This window comes from Peromyscus eremicus, chromosome 14 (assembly GCF_949786415.1).
Source record: "Peromyscus eremicus chromosome 14, PerEre_H2_v1, whole genome shotgun sequence".
NCBI lineage: Eukaryota > Metazoa > Chordata > Mammalia > Rodentia > Cricetidae > Peromyscus > Peromyscus eremicus.
The window spans coordinates 21,542,138-21,566,029 of NC_081430.1; the positions used below are offsets into that span (position 1 = coordinate 21,542,138).

At 37.0% G+C, this 23,892-nt stretch overlaps 1 protein-coding gene across 4 annotated transcripts in view; it reads right to left on the bottom strand.

The window, feature by feature from the left end:
• Strn3 (striatin 3) overlaps positions 1-23,892 on the bottom strand; it is an 89,311-nt gene that overhangs the window by 24,173 nt on the left and 41,246 nt on the right. For 2 of the 4 annotated variants that reach the window (XM_059279437.1, XM_059279440.1), the window contains exons 5-9: positions 19,478-19,651; positions 17,537-17,663; positions 15,752-15,893; positions 11,109-11,219; positions 1,748-1,888 (exon numbers count right to left, since the gene is read on the bottom strand). In XM_059279437.1, the coding sequence (XP_059135420.1) occupies positions 1,748-1,888; positions 11,109-11,219; positions 15,752-15,893; positions 17,537-17,663; positions 19,478-19,651 (695 nt within the window). The remainder of the gene's footprint in view (positions 1-1,747; positions 1,889-11,108; positions 11,220-15,751; positions 15,894-17,536; positions 17,664-19,477; positions 19,652-23,892) is intronic. The other 2 variants (XM_059279438.1, XM_059279439.1) reach the window with 2 other exon arrangements.

Sequence of the window (23,892 nt, forward strand, 5' to 3'; positions counted from 1 at the left end):
GTGCACAGGTTCTGCAGTGTTAGACCCAGGACCTGGCACATGGTTAGACAAGCACTCTGATACTGAGGTACATCCCAGCCCCTTTCCTCCGATTTTATCAAACCAAAAGAACATACAGACAAATGACTGATTCCAATTATGCCTGTGGAAATATGGAATATAACCTTGTCTTTAGTAACAATAGTTTTAAAAAGCTGTGACACTAGAAAATAGGTATTTATTTGTTCTTTATAAACTGAAATATAACATGAAATTTTTGTTTTCCAAAAGCACCAAAATGGAAAGTGTCACAAAAATGGACTGACTATAAACTAGATTACAGTTTTCCAATCTCTAAATAACAAATTTTAGGAAGAATCACTCTTTAAAATGTAATGAAGTTCAATGTGCCCATTCACCCTCCCGCACCACTATGAAAGAGGTTAGCAACTTACTTTCTTTTAAAGCACAGTCACACACTTGACAAACACACAGAGAACTCTAAATCACCTTTTATGTAGAGTCAGCCTACTGGCTTCTCCCCCAAGTTGGTTTGAAACATTAAATAGGGTTCATATCACTAATATGACTTTGCCTTAAACTGCTAAATCTGCAGTCTAAAATGTAAGTTTAAAAAAAAGTTAGTAAACTGTGCTATATTACTTGGAAAAAGAAAACCCCAAATACAAAAAAGTAAAAATAGTGGAGCTGGTATCTGTATTTTAGAAAATAGTATAAAAGAAAATAGCTCAGTGGAAATGAGTACATAAAAAAAAATCAAGATTATTTAATTTCCATTCTTTGTATTAGTTTTATTAAGTGATTTTTTTAAATCTTTCCTTAAAATTTTCTATGTATTAAGAAAGAAAAAGTTAAAAAATCATAAATTGAGGAGAAATGCAAAACTGTTCAACTTTGCTCTAAAGAAAATATGTCTAGAAAACATTAGAACAAAATGTATACAAAAATTTGAAACAGGCAAACAAATCCTCTTACAGAGCAAGAAGTGTAAACATGAATAAAAACCTAAATAAAATTATTAATTTATTATCATTATACATATCACATTAAAGAAATTTGGGTAAAAATTGAAGAGTATTTAGAAGTATATATCTTCACCCAGAATTATAAATTAGTCAACTATATCATGTATCTTTAGGTAAAATCAGTTTCAAAAATCCTTAAGTAGTATTTTTACTTCTTATGTACTTTAGATTTTGGATTTTAGAAAATTCATTACTAGGTCATGAATTCTTGATATAAAGTTAAAGAATGATGTTCCTTATCCTAAAATAATTAACAGTTACATTTATTTTTAGGAATAATGTGTGTGTGTGTGTGTGTGTGTGTGTGTGTGTGTGTGTGTATAAGATCCCCAACAGACTACCTAGCACTTCTATTAAGTAGTAGCTATTAACAGTTGCTACATTTAAACTGCACTACTAAGAATCAGTTCCCCCTCCCTTGTATTCTTTAGAGTTTATTTTTAGAAATTGTTCTTCTCCTAACACTGGATTTGTAAGCTATAGTTACATTTAAGGAAGGCGCTCTGAGCTGACCTATGATGGAAACAGCTACAGCTAACATGGGAACAAAACCAAATAGGAAGAACTAGAAGCCGTGTTATGTCCCTGAACAATCATACCCAGAGCTTGCCCAGCAGCTCTACTATCTTGAGCACATTCTACAATGGCATGCTGCAGTACTAAGAGGTGATCTGGAGTCAGGAACTCAGCAATACAGACAGACACGATACTAAATGCTGTACCTTCCTCTGCTCTTGCACCTTCATCATCAGTCACTCTAGGAGAGGCTGACCTAGACTGATTAATGATTCCTGAAGGGATGTGGGGCAGCTCATCATCTCCCAGATCAGCTATCATGTCGCAGAGTTTTGTCCTGTTGACCCCTGTAAATTAACGTCAGCAGTAGAGGTTCATGTAATAGCTACCGCTGGACTTGCTGGCAGCCTCAGTAAACCAATTTATTAACAAAACAGGCTAATAAAAAGTCCAAGTCATTAAATATCATTTTATATATCATTTTCCAAAATACACTGAAAACTTGTAAATATGTTGAATAGTTACTATTTCGTGGCTCTTTGTGGATAGTGGATTAAACATAAACACTGTATTTAAAACATATATTGTGGAGAGGGGAGAGAAAAGGGAAACTTCGATTATTCATCTTGGAGTCTATAAACTCAGCCACAGAAAATGCTACTACAACAATGGAAACTGCTGGCATTTAAAACCAATGTTTACGAATGCATAAAACAAAACATGGGCCTTTCAACTTAATTCATTGATTTTAAAGTCAAAGAAATACATACGAAATGACTTTTATGAGGGTGCAACAAACAATTAACTTTCCCTGCTGTTGTTATGGATATTTTCCCACTATATTAGTACAATTTGTCATTCACTATTTAACCCAATTTGTTAAATTTGTTTCTTAGAATTGTTTACCTCAAATTTTCACTTTTCCAAATTTGGAAACAGATTTACCCACAAGTTCTTTGAATTTCTCATAATGACAGAAAAAGTCAGCACTGTCATAGGCCATAAGTGAAGTTTAATTTCAACTACTGCCTAGATAATTTAGACAGAAACTACAAAACTCAGAAGCTTCGGCAGGAGTTATTCTTCAACTGTCAATGTCAGAAACAGTAGACTTAGTCATTCTGAGCTACATAGTAAAAAGACTTAGTTTTCACCAAGTCAGTTGATAGGCCAGGCATTGGTGGCACGTGCCTTTGCCAGCACTTGGGAGGCAGAGGCAGGCCTCTGTGAGTTCCAGGCCAGCCTGGTCTATAAAGTGAGTTCTAGGGCAGCCAGGATTGTTACACAGAGAAATCCTGTCTGGAAAAACAAAAAACAATGTCAGAAAAATAATTTAGAAAAGAAAAAAAAAGCATTTAAAAAATAGAATATAAAAGCAATTAAAATAGACCCAAGGTCAAACATCATGACCTCATATTCACTAGCATCAACACTAATGAACTATAAATTAGGCTACTTTGTGATTAAAATCCCTGGCGGGTATTTGAATGTTAGTCTACAGGAAATGTTATTTATCTATGTATCCCTAACAGAATGAGAGGCAATTGAATGACAAGATGTACTGGAAATACGTAACATTTTCACATTATTTTATAGTAATTTCTAACTAAAAATGGTTACAAAACTCAATTTTTGCATGTGTGTAATATACGATATCCTCTGAATTTTCCAAAGATTTATAATGGAGAAACTCAGGGTCACCTGAACCTTTTTTCCCTGCCAGTAAAACAATCATGAATTCTCTTAATAAATGGGGAAAAAAAGTTGATTAAATATCCAACAACCACTTAAATTCAATGTGAAAGAAAATAAATATAATCTTTCTCACACGTAACTCTTCTTTATTATAACTTTCTGACTTAAATGATTACTATTGCTGTTGATTTAGTTTCTGTAGTTAAAATTCTGCAAGCAAATCTTAATAATCCTACAATTTATAAAAAAGAAAATCAGTTATTTTTTACAAAAGAATTTTTCTTTAAATTGTTCTTCGATTAATCTTTTTCTCAACTTTGTTTAATCAAGCCTCTCATCCTTATGGTTTACTGTAGCAGATTCAATATTTTTAAAATCTTCAAGCCACACTTGCTGTCTATCAAATTTGAATACTACCAATGAAATTAAGGCTCCCAAATTATCACATTTATTCTATTGCCTCCTTGCTCAGCAGTGCCAAGTGGTACTTATTACTTTTTGTACCAAGACTGCTAAAATTGTCTACTTGGCCTTGTACATGCTTCATGATGAGTTTTTCTATCCCATTCTTAACCTTGACCCTTAATACAAATTGCCTTAACTTTCCTAAAGAGCAACAAAATTATTCCACTATGCATGCTGTTATATTTGGTCAGCTCCAGTTCATACACATGCACACACACACACACACACACACACACACACACACACACAGGCACAGAGCCAAACTGAACCATATGTGCCCTCTCCAATTCGTAGACACACACACTCTGCTATATTTAGTCCTATCGGCCCCTTCAAATTCACACATGCATGCAATGCATGCACACTCAGGTACAGCACACTTGGTCTATCCAAATTCTATGTATTTCTCTAGCTAAATCTATTTCCTCTGCAAATATTTTATTGATTTCCCTATATACTCTTATTATGTGTATGTGTGCCTTAAGATTGCTTTTATTAATATAATCATAAATAATTTTATTATGATATAAAAAATTTAAAGCTTTATTGTTTTAGAAAATGTGTAAAATAATTTCCTAAACAAGTAGACTTGAAGACAGAGAAGGGAGTAGAGATTAAATATTAAAGTCATTGCTTAAATTTAGGATAAAAAAATTACATAATTAATATTTTTACATACTTACAGCTAAACATTAGTCTCTGAGTAGCACAGTGCCAAGTTTAGGAGAAGATGAAACTTCTCTGCTCTAATACCAGTTTCTCAAAAACTGCCAAAAGATGAAAGCAGATTTCATAACCAGAGATCATAGTCTCTGCTCTGCGAAGCAGAGCACCTTTCAATTTCTATTCACCCATGTATTTACTTAGGTACTGGGAACTAACCCTAACAGCTTGCACATGCTGGGCCAGAACTCTGCCACTGACTCTATGTCCACCTCTTCAAGTGCAAGCTTAATGATGTCACATTCATCCTAAACCTACCAAAGACTCTAAATAATTTCACAAGTTTAAATGATTACCAATAATGAGAAAATGGTAGTAGTATTGGTATGAGACTATTATGCCTAATACTTTTTTTACTAGTTTTTTTTTTTTTTGCCTAATATTAATTCAAAGGCACAAAGGCTCACTAATTACTCATAAACATCAGCTGAGTCAGGCTTAGGACACACACCTGTAATTCTGGCACTTGAGAGGCTGAGGCAAAAGGATTGGGAGTTTGAGATAAGCCTGGATTATACAGCTGATTCCAGATCAGCCTGGATTACACAGTGAGGCTCTATCTCAAAAACAAACAACAACAAAACCTCAGTTCTTAATTATTGCTGGAATTTAAAAATATTTTTGTGTGTGTGGTGGCTTATACTTATAGACCCAGCACTCTGGAGATGGAAATAAGAGGACCAAGAATTCAAGGCCAGACTGGGCTATAGAAACTCTTGCTTCAAAAGAGGGGAGTGAAAAGGGGAAAGTTTCTAACTAAGCGAAAAAAACACTACTGTGAAATATAAAACACAATCCACCTACCTCTTAACTCTGACTTCCAGAGTTTACATAAATGTACATTCCTCTAAATAGATTGTAGCACAATGGAAAACATTATCTATAGTCTGACTACTGTTATTTACATCCATTCACACACTCACAACACATAAACTTTATCTTCCTCACACATCCCTTTTTCCATGTCTAAAACTAACATTTTCACTTTCTCAAATGTGTCCTTTGCTAATCAATATTTTCTTTAGCAAAATTAATGGTTAGGAGGTAAATTGTTTTATTTTCTATCATTTATAATTAAAATAAACCTTTCACATTGTTATAAATAACCTTAGTGTCAAGTCACACAAAAAGAACAGACACACACACACACACACACAAAAAGAATCTCAGCAAGAGAAAATTATTTTTTTGGGGAAAAAAAGTGTGCCAAGGACTTAACCCGAAACATTCCGTAGCCAGCTTTTATCCCTGGTGTGGATGGTGACTTGTCTCACTCCATTGGTGAGGCTCAACTTTATAATCTGACCTGATCTGTCCGTCCGCTAGGGGAACATTAAGGAAATGAGTCCTGGCAGGCTACCTAACTTTAATTAAAAGCAAAACAACCACAACAACAACAAGAACTGAGTTTCTCACAACACGGCACTATTATATTAAATAATCGTGACACTGCAGTATCAAAGAAAAATAACCAGAACTGCAAAGTGAAACTGTGGCTTTAAAAATGCTCTAACTGAAAGGATCTTTCTGACATGAGACAAAATGACTAAACTAAGAAAAGGTGGGAGAAAGTAACCAAGAGCAAAGGATTAAGTGGTCCATTTAAAACTGCAGCAATGTTAGATGTCGAGTGTGAGAAGGAGCCAAGGTAAAGCTAACCAGACAACAGAGAAGATGAAAAGAAGGGATTGGGGGAGGGGAGTTAACCTGTGATAAAAACCTGGCCAATTAATTTGTTTATATTTTTAAGCTAGGATCTCAAGCAGCCCAGGTAGGCCTCGTACTTCTGATTATTCTGCCTTTATCTGCCAAGTGCTGACATTTTAGGCACTGTCACCATGCCTACCTCAGGTGTATTTTAAAAGTGTAAAATTGAAGCCAGAATCAGAAAGCAAATCATCCTTTCTGTAATAATGCCCCTTTGCTATGAAGCAGTTTTGCCATTTCCAATGTATTGATGGATGTCCAAATGGGAAAATGTATTACAATCCAGTAACATCAGCAAAGAAAATGGTCAAATCATTCTATATACTAGAAAGGCAGGCAAGTTACCATAGGAAACATTACATGAGTCTTTTTATCAAATATAAAACTTGAATTTGCTGGACAATGGTGTTTTAAATCCCAGCACTCAGGAGGCAGAGGCAGGCAAATCTCTGTGAGTTTGAGGACAGCTTGGCCAAGGCTACACAAAGAAGCCTTGTCTCAGAAAACCAATAGACAAATAAATAAATAATAAAACAAACTTATGACAAAGAATTAAAATTATTTTATTGCCCCTACCTTGCAAGACTTGTATGCAAATATTCTAATCCCCCAGCTCAGTAAAATCTTAATTTATACAAAGGCTCTGCTCCATTCTCCAATTAAAGAGGCTGACCCCTTCTCCACTTCATTTCCTGTGCATCAATTAATTCTCTTAAGACTAGCCAATTAAGTAAGCCTTCAACTGGACCCCAGCTGATGGGGAAAAAATACAGTAACCACCTGCATTGACTAAAAACCAAGCACACTTCCTGCCTCAGTGTGCCCTGCTCTACGGAGAACACCTTCTTGATCAAGAGTAAAGCCTGCTTGTCCAGACTTTCACTGGCAATGGTGGCTGTGCTCTTTCTTTGCAAGCCTGAACTTACTTCTAACATTAGTATACATGAGATGAACTAGAAAAGTTAAAACAAGTTGCTCTGTTAAAAACCAAGATTGCAAATATATGTATAGCTCAAGATGTGAATCTGTGCAATTCCAAAGGCTATATAAATCTTTTGAAGGAAGAAAACAAATTTGAGGCAGGATCTCATATAGCCCAGGCTGGCCTCAAACTCTATATAACTTCTAACCATCTTGTCCTGTGCCCCCCCCCCCAACGCCGCCCCCCAATGCTGGGACTACAAACACGCAGCACAGTACATTTTATGTGGTACTGGGGACTTCATGCATGCTAGGGCAAGCACTCTACCAACAAAACTACATTCTCAGCCCAGTTTATGTTCTCAATTCAACACAAATTGTATGTAGCACACGAGAAACAATTGGCTATAAGAATAAGGACAATAAGAATCATTCTTGTATTAGAATAATAATGAAGTTTCACTCTTTTCATGTTCAAAGACAAATAACAAAAGAACTCTTTAAAAGACTTTTAGTTCTTTATATGCTAAATAAAGTTTCCAGATTTTTGATGTGAAATAAGCAAGTGTAAAACACTTCAGATGCTACAAAATATGTGATGTTTAATCATTATCAATTTACATAGCTTTACTGAGCTAATGCATGTAGCAAAAAATGGAGAATGTAAAAAGCTAAAAAAAAAAAAACAAACCCCTGAGATTTGTTTTCTTTTGTTGTTTTGTTTTTCCTGAGACAGGGTTTCACTGTATGTGCTGGCCTCTCTGGAACTTAGAGATCCATCCGCCTCTGTTTTTCTGGGTGCCGGGATTAAAGGCATGAATCACCACTGCCAGGCTGAAATGGAGATTTTTAAAATAAACTCTCCCTCCACTCTCAGGTATACACCATTACCCCTAGTTCTCTTCTCCAACTGTGTATTTCATGTATTTTATCACCACGATGGAAAGCTGATCAGCAAGTGTCTATGTATGTGTGTATTTAAAACATACCTACAATGTGCAGGGTTTGGTGCTCCAAAGTACTGGGTATCTACGGGGGTCTTGAAACATCCTCTAGCTAGGACACTACCATTTTTCCTTACGTTGCAGCTACATGAAAGAATCACAGTTCATGTTTTCATACTGAACTCTGAGTTCAGCTTTTAATCTATAATTCCATGAAGGAAATGTGAAAAATAATTTCTAATCCTTTCCTAAGACACCCTCTGTTGGAAACCTAATTCTAATATTCCCTTACACAGATAATCTTAAAAGCTGATGTTTATAAAAATATTTAAAAATCAGAAACAACTTTAAAGTTTAACAGAGACCAATTAAATGCACAAAAATGAAATATTATTCAAGCACAAAAATTTTAGATTTTAGAAACTAAGAAACTTTAAGGGCGAAGGATGTAGCTCAGCAGTAAAGCATTTGCATGTATCAAACCCAAGGTTCAATGCTCAGCATGGTAAAAAACCAAAGTTCACCTCCTCTGGAGGTTTCACAGTGGGTGGGTGCGGTAGTGCACATCTCTAATCTTAGCACTAGGCTGAAGAATAGAGGCAGAAGGAATACAAGTCCGATGGCAGCTTGGGCTAGACTGAGGTTCTGCCTCAAAACAGAACTCACTTAAGGGAAGCCTACAACCATGGTCTTGGGTACATCCTACTTTATTTCTAGCTACCTCCCTTTCTCTTAACCCTCATGCTTAAACTAAGCCTATGTTAAAATACCTTCTGCAAAATCCCAACTTTATGTCTAAATATAGAATATCTAAATATCAGCAAATAACAAAAAAACTAATAAATTAAAACACATATAACAGACATTCTTGTTGGAAAATACAAAAGGCATAACATAAAATCATTTCAAGGTTTTAGGAAAATATTGTTACTTGCAGATATTAAATGCAGTTAATTTCTGACAAGCAGTAATAGTTAGATTTCACTTTGTCTTTATATTCATAAACTTGAAATAAAACAAACAAAAAAGTCTCACTATGTAGCTAGCTAGGCTGGTCTACAACCCCCTACATAGCTAAGGGTGGCCTTAAACTTAAAAGGCTCTTGTTTCAGGCTTCTAAACGCTGGAATTACAGGCACTTACACTCAAGAAGATCTCTGTGAGTTTGAGGCCAGCCTGGTCTACATAGTGAGTTTCAGGGCAGCTAGATACATAGTGAGACTCTGGGGGGTGGGGGGTGGGGAGACAGATTAGAAAATAAGTATACCAATTTTAAAAAATGATCTTGAGGGGCCACAAATATTTCTAACTCTCAAAAAGATTTAGGTCTATCCGTAGTCTATAAAGAAAAAATAGAACTGATACTTCTATATTACATTAGAAGCAACATTAAAACTTTTAGTAAATTAGGTCAGTGTAAAATAACCTCGTTTTTTAAAAATAAGCTATTTTATTTATTTATTGGTAGCTCCGACTGTCCTGCAACTAGCTCTCTGTAGCCCAGGCTGGCCTCAAACTCACAGAGATCCGCCTGCCTCTGCCTCCTGAGTGCTGGGAGCAAAGGCGTGTGAACCGAAGTCAACCATGCACTAGTACTTTCATACTCCACATGCACACACTGTAGGTAAAGGATGGTAAAACCCAACACAGCCTCACTTAAAGTTTTTAAATATGAGTAGTTCATAATACAGTCTGACACAAACTAGCACAAAGTTATAGAAGACACTTGTCAGGTAGGGATTTACTTAGTGGTAAAGCTTTGGAGAGGGGGAAATGAGAAAGACGGGAAGGGGGGGGGAATAACAGGTGAGATTCTCAAAACCCTAGTTACCTCCACAGTCAATTCAATCACTCAAATACTCCATGATCAAAGAAAAAATGATTTCAGATATACCTGTCATTTTATGAGCTAGGGTGTCTGTCACCAGAAAAAGGAACAGGAAGAATGCCTCTATGTCTTGGTCTTTATTATGCACTATTTTTCTCTCTGACACTATACTCTTTTTATTTTTATTTTATTTTATTTATTTATTTGAGACAGATTCTCACTATACTACCTTGGCTAGCCTGGAGCTCCTCAGGTAGATCAGGCTGGCCTTGAACTCACAGAGGTCTGCCTACCTCTACTTTGCCTTGTGAGTGCTGGGATTAAAGGTATGTGTCACTATGCCTGGCGAGATTTATTTATTTTTATGTGTATGGATGTTTCTCCTGGATGTATACTAATGCATCAGGTGGATGCAGTACACACTGAGGCCAGAAAAGAGCACCAGACCCTCTGGGATTCAAACTACAGCTGGTTGTTAGCTACCATATGCCTGTAGCAACCCAAGCCAGGTTCTCTAAAAGAGCAGCAAGTACTCTTGATACACTTAAAAAAAAAAGTGAGACTAAAAGTCAATAGCCAATTCAAAATGAAAACTTTTGGAAATAAACGTCAAGTCTCTCCTTTCAGTATCCTAAGTATAAGGATTCTCCCTGGAGGCTGTGAAGTGAGACTAACCAAACAGAAAGTTACTTCTCTGGGAGGTTCTATGGTTGCACTCACACTTTCACAGTGAAGAACACACATGCAGGCACCCAGACAGCCAGCTATGGACCAAAGAACGCTTTTTATCACCACTTCTTGAACCACTGGCCTTTGCTGAGCAGTACAGTCAAGAAAATGTTAGGCAGAAAAAAAACTTGTGGCCACTAACTATCATTAGATTATGACCAAAAAGCAAAAACCAGGGGAAGGGTTTTCCTACCCACTGTGCTTAAGGATTCCCAAACAAATAAATGCTGGCTATGGGCTAGGAACACCTTTAAATATCTGTTTGTGAAAAATAGAATTTGTACCTCCCTTCTGAGCAAATTTCAATTATTTTGAATTCCAAAGCCAATATTCCTTTTAATTTGATAAATCTTTAAATTTTGGAAAATCTTTTCACCTTTGTCTTACATATTTAAAGGAATTTTCTATCTGGCCAATAGCACATCTAAATTTCAGTTACCCAGCAGACAAAGTTTAAAGTTCGTTGCCCCCTCTGTGACACAAAGCACTGGACTCATCAGAGAACCTTTTCTTAGCACCAGCACACAAACGGTAACAGTTGTAAGCCGCACTTACTCTTCGCCCCTTTCTTCCCCTTTCGCTCCTTCTTGTACTGCTCCTTCAGTTTACTTATTAGTACCTGGTCTACATCCCAGACCTCAGCAGTTGGGGAGAGGTCATCTTTATCTACATGCAGCATATTAGTAAAAGAAAAAATCAGCAGTTGGCAAGGCAAGCTGTTGGCAGTAAACTGTTAGAGCTTTCGATCATCATAATAAAGACACTGTAATAGCATATACTCAAAACACTTGAAAGGTGCAGTCTCAGTTTGTAACTCACAACTAAATGTCCTTAAGTTTCTAAACATTTAATATCATCCACAGGTAAACAATACTTCATTTTTATGTATCACAAATTTGAAGAATATTCTTTCATCATTGGACTAACATTAGAAATCTAATAATAAAAAATAGATCACTGCATCTTTACAAAAATGTTAATAAAAAATATTCAGCCAGCATCATATAAGCAAACAAATGAATTGCATGCGAATTCGTAATAAAGTGCAAGCTATAAATGTCAGTGCCATTTCACTGATGAAATTAGTCATGCATCATCCCTGTCACACTAGTTCTGCATGCACAGGATAACTGTACTATGATAGAAAGGCATTCTACTCTAATATATAATACATATAGTTCCCAAATACAATGTCTCAAGTAATTCACACAAAGCATTCAAAGATCACCACTTCTGTCTCCATCCCCTCCCAACAGTTCACCATCTCATTACCTTTTTCCACTGGACTACAACTAAAGATCAGCAAAATAACAGAATAAAAATAAAACAAACAAGAAAATTCAAATTCCACTAAGTCTTGATTTGAGCTGATTGTTTTCAGGGTAAAACAGTGACAAGCACAAGAAGTTAAAACACACATTGCTTTATACTTGGTACCATCTTTTGTGTGTGTGTTTTCAGCAATGTTTAAGTAAATACTTATGCCTAGCGGGGAAAAGATCCTACTCATAGTAAACTAGGAAGTCTTAAAAAAGATAGTATAAAAATAATTTTCTTAGAATTATTTTACTACTTGAAAGTTTTCATTCATTTAGTTTTAAGGCAACCTTATTATTATTAAATTTAACAGTTACAGATGGCTTTAGAGTCCTAAATAAAAATTATACCCAAACAATTAGTTTTTAAATAAATTACACTGAATAATAAGATTTTAGTTTTAAATTGCTGTTTTTGAAGTCTCAAAAGCTCCCTAGGCCTCACTCAATCATGGAAAGGCCTTCCTGCCCCTCTAGACTGATGTTTGAACAGCAGAGACGAAAGTCAAGTTCCTCTACCTTAACTCTTCTCTACAATCGTTATGCCTTTGCTCTATCATCATAAGTAGTTGGTATGTGAAAAGGTGTTAATTGGCTAAATTCTGGCACCTGAAACTAACTTACTTAAGATTAATATTTAATGAATTGTCAAATCTGCAATTGGAGCACAGTTTTAATATTTATTTAAAAGAAAGCTAGTTTTTAATATACTCTAGTCATGAGGTTTCCTGAAAACTATGCCGTATCAGGAATCCTGTCCGTTTACTGAATAATGCGATAGACAAATAGGACCTGAGTCATTTGAACTCCTCACTTTTGTTTGAGGACAGGGTCTTGGAACACAGCACCAGCTAGCCCAGATTCATGATCCTCCTGTCTCAGACTTGCTGTGGTTATGGGTTTGCACCTCAAGACCAGCTCATACAGTCATCTTAATAAAACTAATGATTCCTGTTGGCAACTACTTACATTAAGACAAATTAACACACCTTAAAAGAAATACGTTTTACAACCACAGATTAAAGAAACAAAACAAAACAAAACCTTAAGACTTAAGTGGCACAAACTCTTACAAAGGAAAAAAACGAATTAAAATGACCAATTTTCTAAAAGTCCTGTGTAGCAAGAATGAAGCTGTGGATTGCTGTAAGTACAGTAGCAAAGAGTGGAGTGAAAAAGCAAAGAAAACAACAACAACAACAAAACAAGTATTACTTGCAAGATAATCTCAAGTCTAGAAAGCAAAAGTAAACTAAGGCAGTGCAAAGGAAAGGTTGGTGGATGCATATGTGCACAAAAACATCCTGGAACTTGCCTGGTAAGTAACAGATGATTTGATACTGCTTATAAGAAATAGGTAAGAGCAAAAGGGAAGAGGCAGGATAATCTTCTACATATTAATCCTGTTTTAAAAATCTAGGGGTGGGGAATACCAAGAAATGAAGTTGAATCAATTATGGGAACCTTTTTTTTTCCCCTAAAAGAAAACACAAACATGCACAAAAAAAGTTGACTCCAAACAACATGAAACCACAAAACTATGAAATTCCATTATGGTAATTCTGATTACCAAAGCAGAATTATACAAACATATTAACCATGGCATAATTTTTTAACTAGTTTCACTTTGTGAAAATAATAACATTTTATGCCTTGTTTGTAAATATCAATATTCAGATATTAATTATATTTTGTAATCCTAAAAAGTCCAGAGATCATAGTTTCAAAGAGTTGAAGAAAATAAATGATATTCTTAAAATGCCACAGATCTCCATAAGAAAAAGGCAAATAATGACATACCGGCTAATACTTGTAATTATGTGAAGAACATAAAACTGAACTATATTATCTAATTAAATAACAGTGTTTGAACAAGACCTAAAAGCTTCTTTTAAAAGCAGTGGTTTCATAAGATAACAAGATTCTGGAATATGTTTAAGACTCTTTAATTTCAACCTAAAAACCTTCCCATTTAAAAACCATTAAAAACTTGAGTAAATAGATTAAAAATGAAGGCAGTGTTTTTTGCACACATTCTCTTAGTTTCAGAAAAAAATGAACAAGACAACTGTTGAACAGATGAGTTGTAGAAACACTGCATCTATCCTTTGTGCTTCTATACAGAAACTGCTTGGATCACCAAGAATTTAACACGCTCAAAATTTCTGTCTTCTTTGGTTATTTCCATTTAAAAATGAAATAAAGGTCAGGTAGTGATAAGGAAGTTGTCATTCACAGATCAAGTCCTCTTTAAAACTCTACAGCCAAAAGTCTCTGAACAAAGGACTAATCATTTGCATATAACATTATTAAAGAAATAATCCCATGTCACACAAATTAAATTTGAGATGTTTGTCATGTCAAACATGTTAAAATTCTAGTAACTTTAGATAAAGAAAACAAATGGTTGTGTGCCAAGATTTAGCTAAACAGATGTTCAACAAACTCTTAATTAAATAAATAGATTGTATGTATAAATATTCATGTATTTAATGTTAACCATGACTGTCTATAATATTGTAGATAATTTCTAATTTTATATCTGACATTTATTTATGGTCTCTAAAATATACTTATGCTATAAAATATTTGTATAATTTCTATTTTTATATCACTAAAATTTTCAGAAAAAAAAACCAGTACTTTTAAAGTTACAGGGAAAATATAGTCCAAGATTTAATGGGCTACAGATTTTTTTTTTACTGTTTTTTCTATAAACAAGCAATCTCCTAAAATACAGCCATTTCAAGAAAATACAAATATGGACAAAGTCCAGACAGTAACTATGGAGTTTATATTTTCAATTAACGTGCCCCTTCTATATCCACTTTGAACTACGAATGAGAACACCCCTGGAGACGGGAGTTACAGGCGGCTGTCACCAACGTAAGTGCTAGGAACCAAACTCTGTTCCTCAGAAAGGTGAATGCTCTTAACCACTGGGCCATCCCCAGCCCCAACATTTAAAAAAAAAAAAAAACCATGTGTTTTTCTTTTTCTTTTTTGGTTGGTAATGACAGGGTTTCTCTGTGCAGCCCTGGCTGTCCTGGAACTCCCAGGCTGGCCTTGAACTCATCGACTTGCTTGCTTCTGCCTCCTGGGTGCTGGGATTAAAGGCATATGCAACCACTGCCCAGTCCAAGTGTGTTTTTCTAACACCGGAGTGATTTAAAAAAACTAGTGATAAATCTTTTTAAGTGTATTAAACTAACCTCCAGAAAAAGCTCTATAAACACACTTTGAGTTCTATCACCTACCAGATAACATTAAACAGTGATTAAATAAACATATTAACGGGAAAAACACATTTTAAGCTATTACCTTGAAATATTTTTGCATGTATATGAATAGGGTTTTTAACTACTGATAGAACTTTTCTTTATTTTGATTATACATTGCCTACTATTAGCTTTATATATCACTTTCAAAGTTTAGTCCCTCACATTTGTACACAGAATATTATATGCAATAAGTGTAATACCCTCACTAAATCTTGCTCATTATTAGGGCTATAAGTCAGAATTAATAATTTAGTCCTACCTAGCATTAAGACAGGTAACATCATATGGGCATACGAGGAAGTTAAGTTCTCGTAAAGCCTTGATTACCTAAAATTAAATGGCGGGTATGAATAAAAATAAATAATCCTTGTTTTAAAAAAACATCTGTTAGAGGGGAAAAATAAATTCATAAATCAACAAAACACTTCAAGTCAAGATCAACTTCTGAAGTCCCAAAGTCTAATAAATGAGGACCAAACCCCTCACATTCCCAACAGCACTACTTGCTCTCCGTTTCCCTGTCCCACACACGCAGACACACAGACCCCACACACAGTGAAAGGCTACGTCTCCTCCCACCCAGCTGCCTCTGGCCCCTTACCCCATTCTGTACCGTCCCCTGAACTCCGTGCTTCGCCAGCCCCTTCACCGTCCTCTGCAGTTACTAAAAAGTCGAACTCTTTGAGTGCTTCCTCAGTATCAGGGTCGTCAGTTAAGTCCGCAGCTAAACCTTCATTCCCTATCTGTAAAGAGAAAACAGCCAGGAATGAGTACTTTTCATCCGACATTTTAAAGAGGGCCTTTCACAGTTTCACTTAACAGTACTTACAGATCTACTCTGAAATTATTCATATCCACAACTGTACTTTTCCCACATGATTCATAAATCTCAAACTATGCCCTAGATGAACAGTTCAACACTGTTGTATGAAGATCACTTGTAAGCGATGGGATGCTAGAAAAAAAACAATGTTTTACTCCTTAAAAGTTTTCTTGCCGGGCAGTGGTGTAGGCCTTTAATCCCAGCACTCGGGAGGCAGAGTCAGGTGGATCTCTGTGAGTTCAAGGCCAGCCTAGGCTACAGAGCAAGATCCAGGACAGGTGCAAAGCTACACAGAGAAACCCTGTCTCAAAAAACCAAAAAAAAAAAAAAAGAGTTTTTTTTTTTTTTTAAATTATAGTAAGTCCACAGATGATTCCTGCTTTAAAAAAAATAAAAAAAATAAAAAAAAATCACCTACTCACCTGCATCCTGGTAAGTTATCTTGAATTGGCTGAACAATAAGAACCAATAAACTTATATTGGTTGTGCAACAGATAATAAAAGCAACCTACCTACCAGAACAAACAACATCTCAGGTTTTTGAGATGGCTCAGCAGGAAAAAAATGCCTGTCTAATGACCTGAGTTTTATCCTCATAAACTACATAAAGGTGGAAGAAGAAAACTGTCTCCACAAAATTGTCCTCACTTTCTTGTGCTGTGGCAAATACGCACTCTACAACACACAGTAAGTTTAAAAAATAAAACTCTATGCATCCAACAAAGTACATCACACATATGGAAAGCTGGAGAAAGGTTGAAACCTTTTGAGAAATATTTGCATTTTTTCCCATATTATTGTAAAATCTCAAAGTGCCACAATTGAACTGATTCACTTTTTTTGTTTTTTAATCTTTTTTGGATAGACAGGGTATGGAGAAGCCAAATGACTCAAAAGTCTCTATCTAGCTGAGGACAGCCTCACCTCTCAAGCGCAGCACTACAACATCTAGTTTATGTGGTGCTGAGGCGACACTGTGGAATTGGTGCATACTGGTCAAATACTTCAACATACAACCTCAGGCCTCAGTTTTTAATGCGCACGCGCGCGCACACACACACACACACACACACACACACACACACACACACACACACACACACACGAGAAATACTGAACACTACTCTGATGCTTACAAATGGGGCATATTCTACTTTTGGTTCTGTAGAGCTAACTCCTCATTCACTACTAAAATACATTAAGTCCATTTCTTAGATTATTAGCAAAAGTAATCCTTACCAAATAATCAGAATGTTGGCACATATTTACAATCCATGTATCAGTCCCTTACCCAAGTTGGGATACTGTTAAGATAAACTTCAATGTGACTCCAAATTGTGGCAGGATTGAAAAGGGTGTCATTTCTTTTTAAAAAGTTTCAAACCACCGGACAAATACTTTAAAAACAGACCTTTTCTCAGCCATTTAGTGATTAATACATGAAATCATAATTCCTGCATCTGTACATAATGCAGTAGTAGCTAGCAATATAATCCTTTCAAGGGACACCTAAAAACTTCCTGTTCACATGACTGTAGACAGAAAATCATGGAACTCTCCTACTTTGTGCTTACTGATCCGAAGTTTGTCTTTTCCTTCTGGGATGCCCTCAATCATGTCATTTTCTTCTTCATCGCTGTCATCAGCATTTTCTAAGAAATTGAATGTCTCAAGAACATCACCAGAGGGCCTGCAGGAAAAAAAAAGATGATTCCAACGATTTCAGTGACTGACCTGATATTTCTTCCTGCACCCTACTTTAATATTTTTCCTTATTAGTGGTACTAGGAATTTAAGGCAGGCCGTCAAAAGAACACTTGCTAGACAGTGTTCGATTGCTGAGCCACATCCTGACCCTCTAATTCCTAGTCTAAAACTACTTGTAGGCAACTGTTGCAATTCAAACACAACCTAATTTTTGTTGCTATGAGACAGGATCTTAGATAGTTTAGATGAATCTCAACTCATCACGTAGCTGAAAACAACTTTGAATTCCTGATCCTCCTACCAGCACGCTTGGGCCACCACTCCTGGTTCAAGACAACATAACTGTAAGATATTGCCTAAAATGTTTGTTGTAGAACATTTTTTAAAGATTACTTATGCTCTACAATTAAAATAAGCATTGTTCTGTATTTAATGAGTTCACCCACAGCAATCTGTCTAAAACATCTTAGGTAAATGCTACAAGAAAATAAAATCTGGGGCCTGGAAATGGCTCTGCAGGTAAAAGTACAAGAAAGAGATCTTTCAGGGGACCCAAGTGTGGGTCCCAACACCCACATCGGGTGGCTCACAGCAGTCGGAAACTCTAGCATTATATCTAGGAGATATAATGCCTTCTTTGGGCATCTGTATACACCCACATTTACATGTACATCATCTCCCACCACACACACACACATACACACACACACACAAATATAATTAAAATTAAGTCTTTAAAAAGAAAAACAATCTACTAAGTTTAGACAATCAAACATGTTATCATTTCTCAAAAATACCAGAACAAGCAACTTAGTAATTTTTTATGACCTCTTATACTTTAGTCTAAATGTTTGAAGACTAAACAGTAAAACACAAAAGCTAAATTTATTAAATCTGCCCATATTTAAAATTATGAAACATATATTCGTAAGAGATACCAATCTGTGGGGAGCAGAGGAGGCCCTGAGTGAATGTGCATTGTTGACATGAAGGGGCAGGCTTGGTGTGGTGGTGTATGCCTTTGATCCCAGTGCTTGGGAGGCAGAGGCAGGAAGATCTGAATTATAGGTCAGCCAGGGCTACCTAGAGAACTTTGTCTCCAAAAAAAAAAAAACAAAAAACACCGAATAATAAAGGCAAGAGCAATGTCAAAGACTAAAGTCTCAGCCCAGTGGAGTAGCAAACCCTTTCCAGGCTGAGGCTCAGAGGGATGGCAAAGCCTTCCTCAGATCCAACTGCAAATGTTGATAGTGTGTGTGGAAATGCACACAGTAACTTTCTAACCCCTTACTCCAGATACTTATGGCCTGGAGAGACTGCTCCTACCCAGATGAGCTAAATGTGCCTCCTTGATTCGGCAGCATACCGTAACAGACACCCCACCCCCCCACCCCCCACCCCGGCCTTCCTTGTCCAGTTGTATATGATAAGCATGCTAAGCTTCCTGGATGCTGCACTTCTCCATCAGAGAGCCCAGGCAGCCACCCCAGCTTTTCTGCATGTATGTGTCTAACGTCTGTAATTTGTTCATTCCCTAACCACCCCTAGTCAGGGTTCCAAGACCCAAGAGACATCAACCCATTTTATAGATTCCTTATGTTAAAAAAAGTATCTTTAATTTGTTCAAATATTTTTAAGTATTTCAAAACTACTCATGTAGTCAAAAAGCAGTCATTTAATGTCTAACAAGAACTAAAATCTAGCTAAAAATGAGATTCACAATGAAAAGTCTCTGCTGTACCACTGACTTTGATGTCCATAAGGTAAACAATGTTCATCTACAAATATAAACCTTACCTTTTGATTTCTTGTCCTTTTTGTTTAGGAGATTCACCACCATTCAGGATCTGTTCTAAATTCTTTGCTTCTACAGATCCATTTGGTTCTGAATTTGACAGTCCAAGTAATGACCTTACCCGTTGAGATCGTACATCTAATATTGTATCTGTATATCCTACTTCCTGAAGATACCTATGAAAAGAAAAATTAAACATTAAAATTCAACATACTGAGGGCTAAAGAGATGGCTCAGTGGTTTAAGAGCCACTGACGGCTCTTTCCAGAGGACCTGGATTCAATTCCCAGCACCCACATGGCAGCTAACAACCATCTGTAACTCCAAGATCTGACACCCTCACACACATACATGTAGGCAAAACACCAATGCAAGTAAAATAAAAATAAATAAACAATTAACGAAAACTCAACACACTGTTAACACCTGCCACCTTCAAATCATATTAAATTTTTTTCAGAAAACTCCACAATCATACAAATACTTTTTCATTGTCTCAATAGCTCCACTATAGACTAATTTCAGTTCTAAGAGAATGATGTCAACTGTTAGTCAAAACTGAAATACACATGCTGGAGACAATGCTCACATGGTGGCCCACAACCAACCATAACACCAGTTTCTAAGGTATCTAACACCCTGTTCTGACCTATGTGGGCACCCAGCATGCATGTGGTACACATGCATACATCCAGACAAAACACTCATACACATAAAATAATCTTTAAAAAAAAAATGAAATAAGGTGGGGTGTAGTGGCACACAACTTTAATCCCAGCACTCAGAACGCAGAGGCAGGCAGATCTTTGAATTGTGGCCAGCCTGGTCTACAGAGGAATTCCAGGGTAGCTAGGGCTAGAAACCCTGTCTTGAAATAGCAAGAAAGGAAAGGAAAAGGAAAAAGGAAAATGGGAAGGGGAAGAGGAAAGGGGGAAGAGAAAGAAGAGGGGAGGGGAGGGAAGGGGAAAAAGAGGGGAGGGGAGGGGAAGAAGAGAGGAGGGGAGGGAAGGGAAGGGAGGGGGAAGGAGGGAAGGGAAGGGAGGGGGGAAGGAGGGAAGGGAAGGGAGGGGGGAAGGAGGGAAGGAAGGAAGGAAGGAAGGAAGGAAGGAAGGGAGGAAGAAAGGGAGGGAGGAAGGAAGGGAGGGAGGAAGGAATATAGTATACCTCTGATAAACTACACCTCTGATTAGCAGCCAATTATCTCAATACCTTTTAAAAAGCTTTTGAAATACACACACACATACACACACACACACACACACACACACGTATAAATGCATGCTTTTATCCAAACATACATATGTCTTTTAAATAGATATGTGAATTTATACGCACACATGTATGCACACATACATGTTTTTTAAATATCCAAGGTATTGGGAGAGAATCAGTAGATCTGAACCATAGAATAGTACCATGCTAGGTTCTCAGCCAGAGACTCATCAACGGACTAATCCCCTTTAAGGATCTCAGATTCCAGAGCACTTCTCTGGTTCTGTGGTTTTCAAAGTCCACTTATCTAAGCCAAGTACTTAACCTAGGATCCAATGAGATTGGAAAGAAGGAGAGAGATGGTGATATGTAGATAATAGGCTGTGAATTTAATTTCACCTGAAAATATTTAGGAGTTAATGAAGGATGAGAAAGCAGTCTTGAGGCTGGAGAAATGGCTTGTGGCTAAGTGCACTTGCTGCTCTTGCAGAGGACCTGGGTTCACTTCCTACACCTGGATCAAACACCTCACAATCGACCTAGATCTCCAGTTCCAGGGGATCTGACACCCTCTTTGGGCCTTAACAGCAGTGTATGCACATGGTGCACATACAAACAATCAGGCACAAATACGAACACATTTTTTCAAAATGTGTGTTTAAATACTCCTAGTAAACAACCAAAATAGGTGAGAGCTAATAACAGGAAGAATGATTAGAATAGCAATAAAGCAAGCAAGCAAGCAAAAAAAAGGGGAGAGAATAAAAATGAGCAAAATAAGCAGTACCACCTTTTTGATGCACAAATAAATACGATTAAACAAAAAGATTAGGGCAAGTATGGTGATTTACTCCTGAAATCCTAGCATTCAAGAGGCAAAGCAAGGAACAAGAATAAAGACTACAGAGATAAACTATCTGGAAAAAGTGCCAGGACCAGGAGTGCAAGGCAAGTCTTGGGTACCACACAACAACCTTGTTTCAAAAGAGTTTGGCTCTAAAAATAAAGGGGGAAAGTAGAGACAACATGAATGCAGGTGATGAGATGAGCATTTGAGAGAAATAAAGATCTCCCTGCAGCCATCCCCACTCTTTATTCTAAACAACGCAATCTACATGTGGTGGAAACAGTTCCTTTCCTTACCCGTCTCTAAACTTGGGCCTAAATTAACTGCCAGAGTCTTCCACAACCTGGATAGGAATGACTGAGTCATTGCTCGAATAAGTTAGGCCATTTCAAACCCTTCTCAGAAACGGAGGTAGGGAGCTGTCACATGGGAAAACAAGGAGTTTTTCTTCAGAAGAAGAGAATCAAACTAATACAGAGAAGTAGACAACCAGACAGAGATTAAGACTGGGTCCTGGGACTTTCTCTGCAAGTTCTCCAAAGCTCCCTGACTTGACACCTATCATGGAGTGTTTCCTTCAACTCTCCTAGTTATTCTAGTGCCCTTTCCCATCAAAACTGTTCTTAGTTCAGGTTCTAGTCATTTACAGGAATCTGGGAACTAGGTAACACATAAGAAGCGTACACAGATTCCAGAAAGAAAAGTAAAAAGGTTGAAAGAACACTCTCTTCTCTCTTGTAATGACTGACCAGTGAGTCTCTTGGCAGTTTTAGTATTATTTTGTCAATCATGCATGGGACAGATATGATCATTCCTGGAAACTCTTTTTTTTTCCTTGAATTATCTTCCCCTAAAATTCTTTGGGAGCTGATGCTTCTCAGGTTTCTTGTCTGGGGATGCCTGCTGTCTTCAGTCCCAGTGAGCTGTTCTAATTCAGCGCTGATAGGATTGGAAGCATATTGCTGTAAGTATGTTTTGAATGAGATTATTGCTCTTGAAAATGTGTGCCTATGTCAATCACCTTTTAGTTTTGTAAAAACAAGATTTACCTGGCTTAATATTTGGCCAAGCTAACAAAATGATAAACGTTGTTTTGGTTTAAAGATGTTTTGATGTAAAAGTTGAGAGAAAACATATTTGACATATTTTTTTTGCTGGAGCTTAACATTAGAGGATGGAAAAACGTGTTTGTTAATGTGGGAAAACATGCTTGTTTTCGATGTACAAATAATGAAGACTGGAGCTATTCTGGGCTGGCCACTTGTGTAAAACTCATCCGGTGGTCGGACAATGCACTGACGGCCCTTCCCCACCTTAGGACCTGAACCCAAGCTGCGGCTGGACTGAGGCAAATGGAATGGCCATAGAGAATGGGGTATAGAGAGAGGTTCTCTGTACAAGGTGGATATAAGCTAACAGTTAATGCTGTCCACTGATTCTGCTGTTTTTCTCCATGAGTTAATTAGATTTCGAGATCAAAAAGTAAGATTGAACTAAGGCTGTGGTTTATCCATACTCTGGTGAGACTGAGACCAGTGGGCAGCCAGTGATAAAAAGATACTAAACAAGATGATGCATCATGGGTTTAAGGTAGAGCTAAGAACACAAATAAAGCAGCCACAAGCAGAGGAGACAAGGAGGAAAATGAAATGGCCAAGGGCTGAAAACATGAAAGTCTGATCAAATGATGTAGACTAGTATTTTAACTAGGCAAAGACATTGGTTTATGCTGCAGACTATTACTTTAACTGTGTAAGGGTGTGTTACTTTTGTTTATGTCCATTTGTTTAATTATGAAAAGCTGTTTTGCTTTGGCTGCCTTAGGCACCTGATTGGTGTAATAAAGAGCGAGGCAGAGAAAGGACAGGCAGGGCTAGCAGGCAGAGAGAATAAACAGGAGGAGAAAACTAGGCTGGGGTAGTAGGGAGAGAAGGAAAAACAAGAGGAGAACAAGGGACATGCCTGGGGCCAGAAGCCAGGCAGACACCAGCCAAGTAAAACATGAGAAGCAGTGAAAGTAAGATATTCAGAAGGAAGAAAGGTAGTAAGCCCCGAGGCAAAAGGTAGATAAAGAGAAACAGGTTAATTTAAAAGAGGCAGCCAGAAACAAGCCTAAGCTAGGCCAAGCATTCAAAACTAATAAAAAGTCTCTGTGTCATGATTTGGGAGCTGGTTGGTGACCCAAAAGAAAAAGCCTAGTACTATCAAGTGGCAAATAACCCAGAAACTGGAGTGAAGGAAAGAATACATTCAGGCAGTGATGGCACAAGTCTTTAGTCCCAGCACTCAGGAAGCAGAGGCAGGTGGATCTCTGAGTTTGAAGCTAACCTGGTCTACAGAGTGAGTTCCAGGACAGCC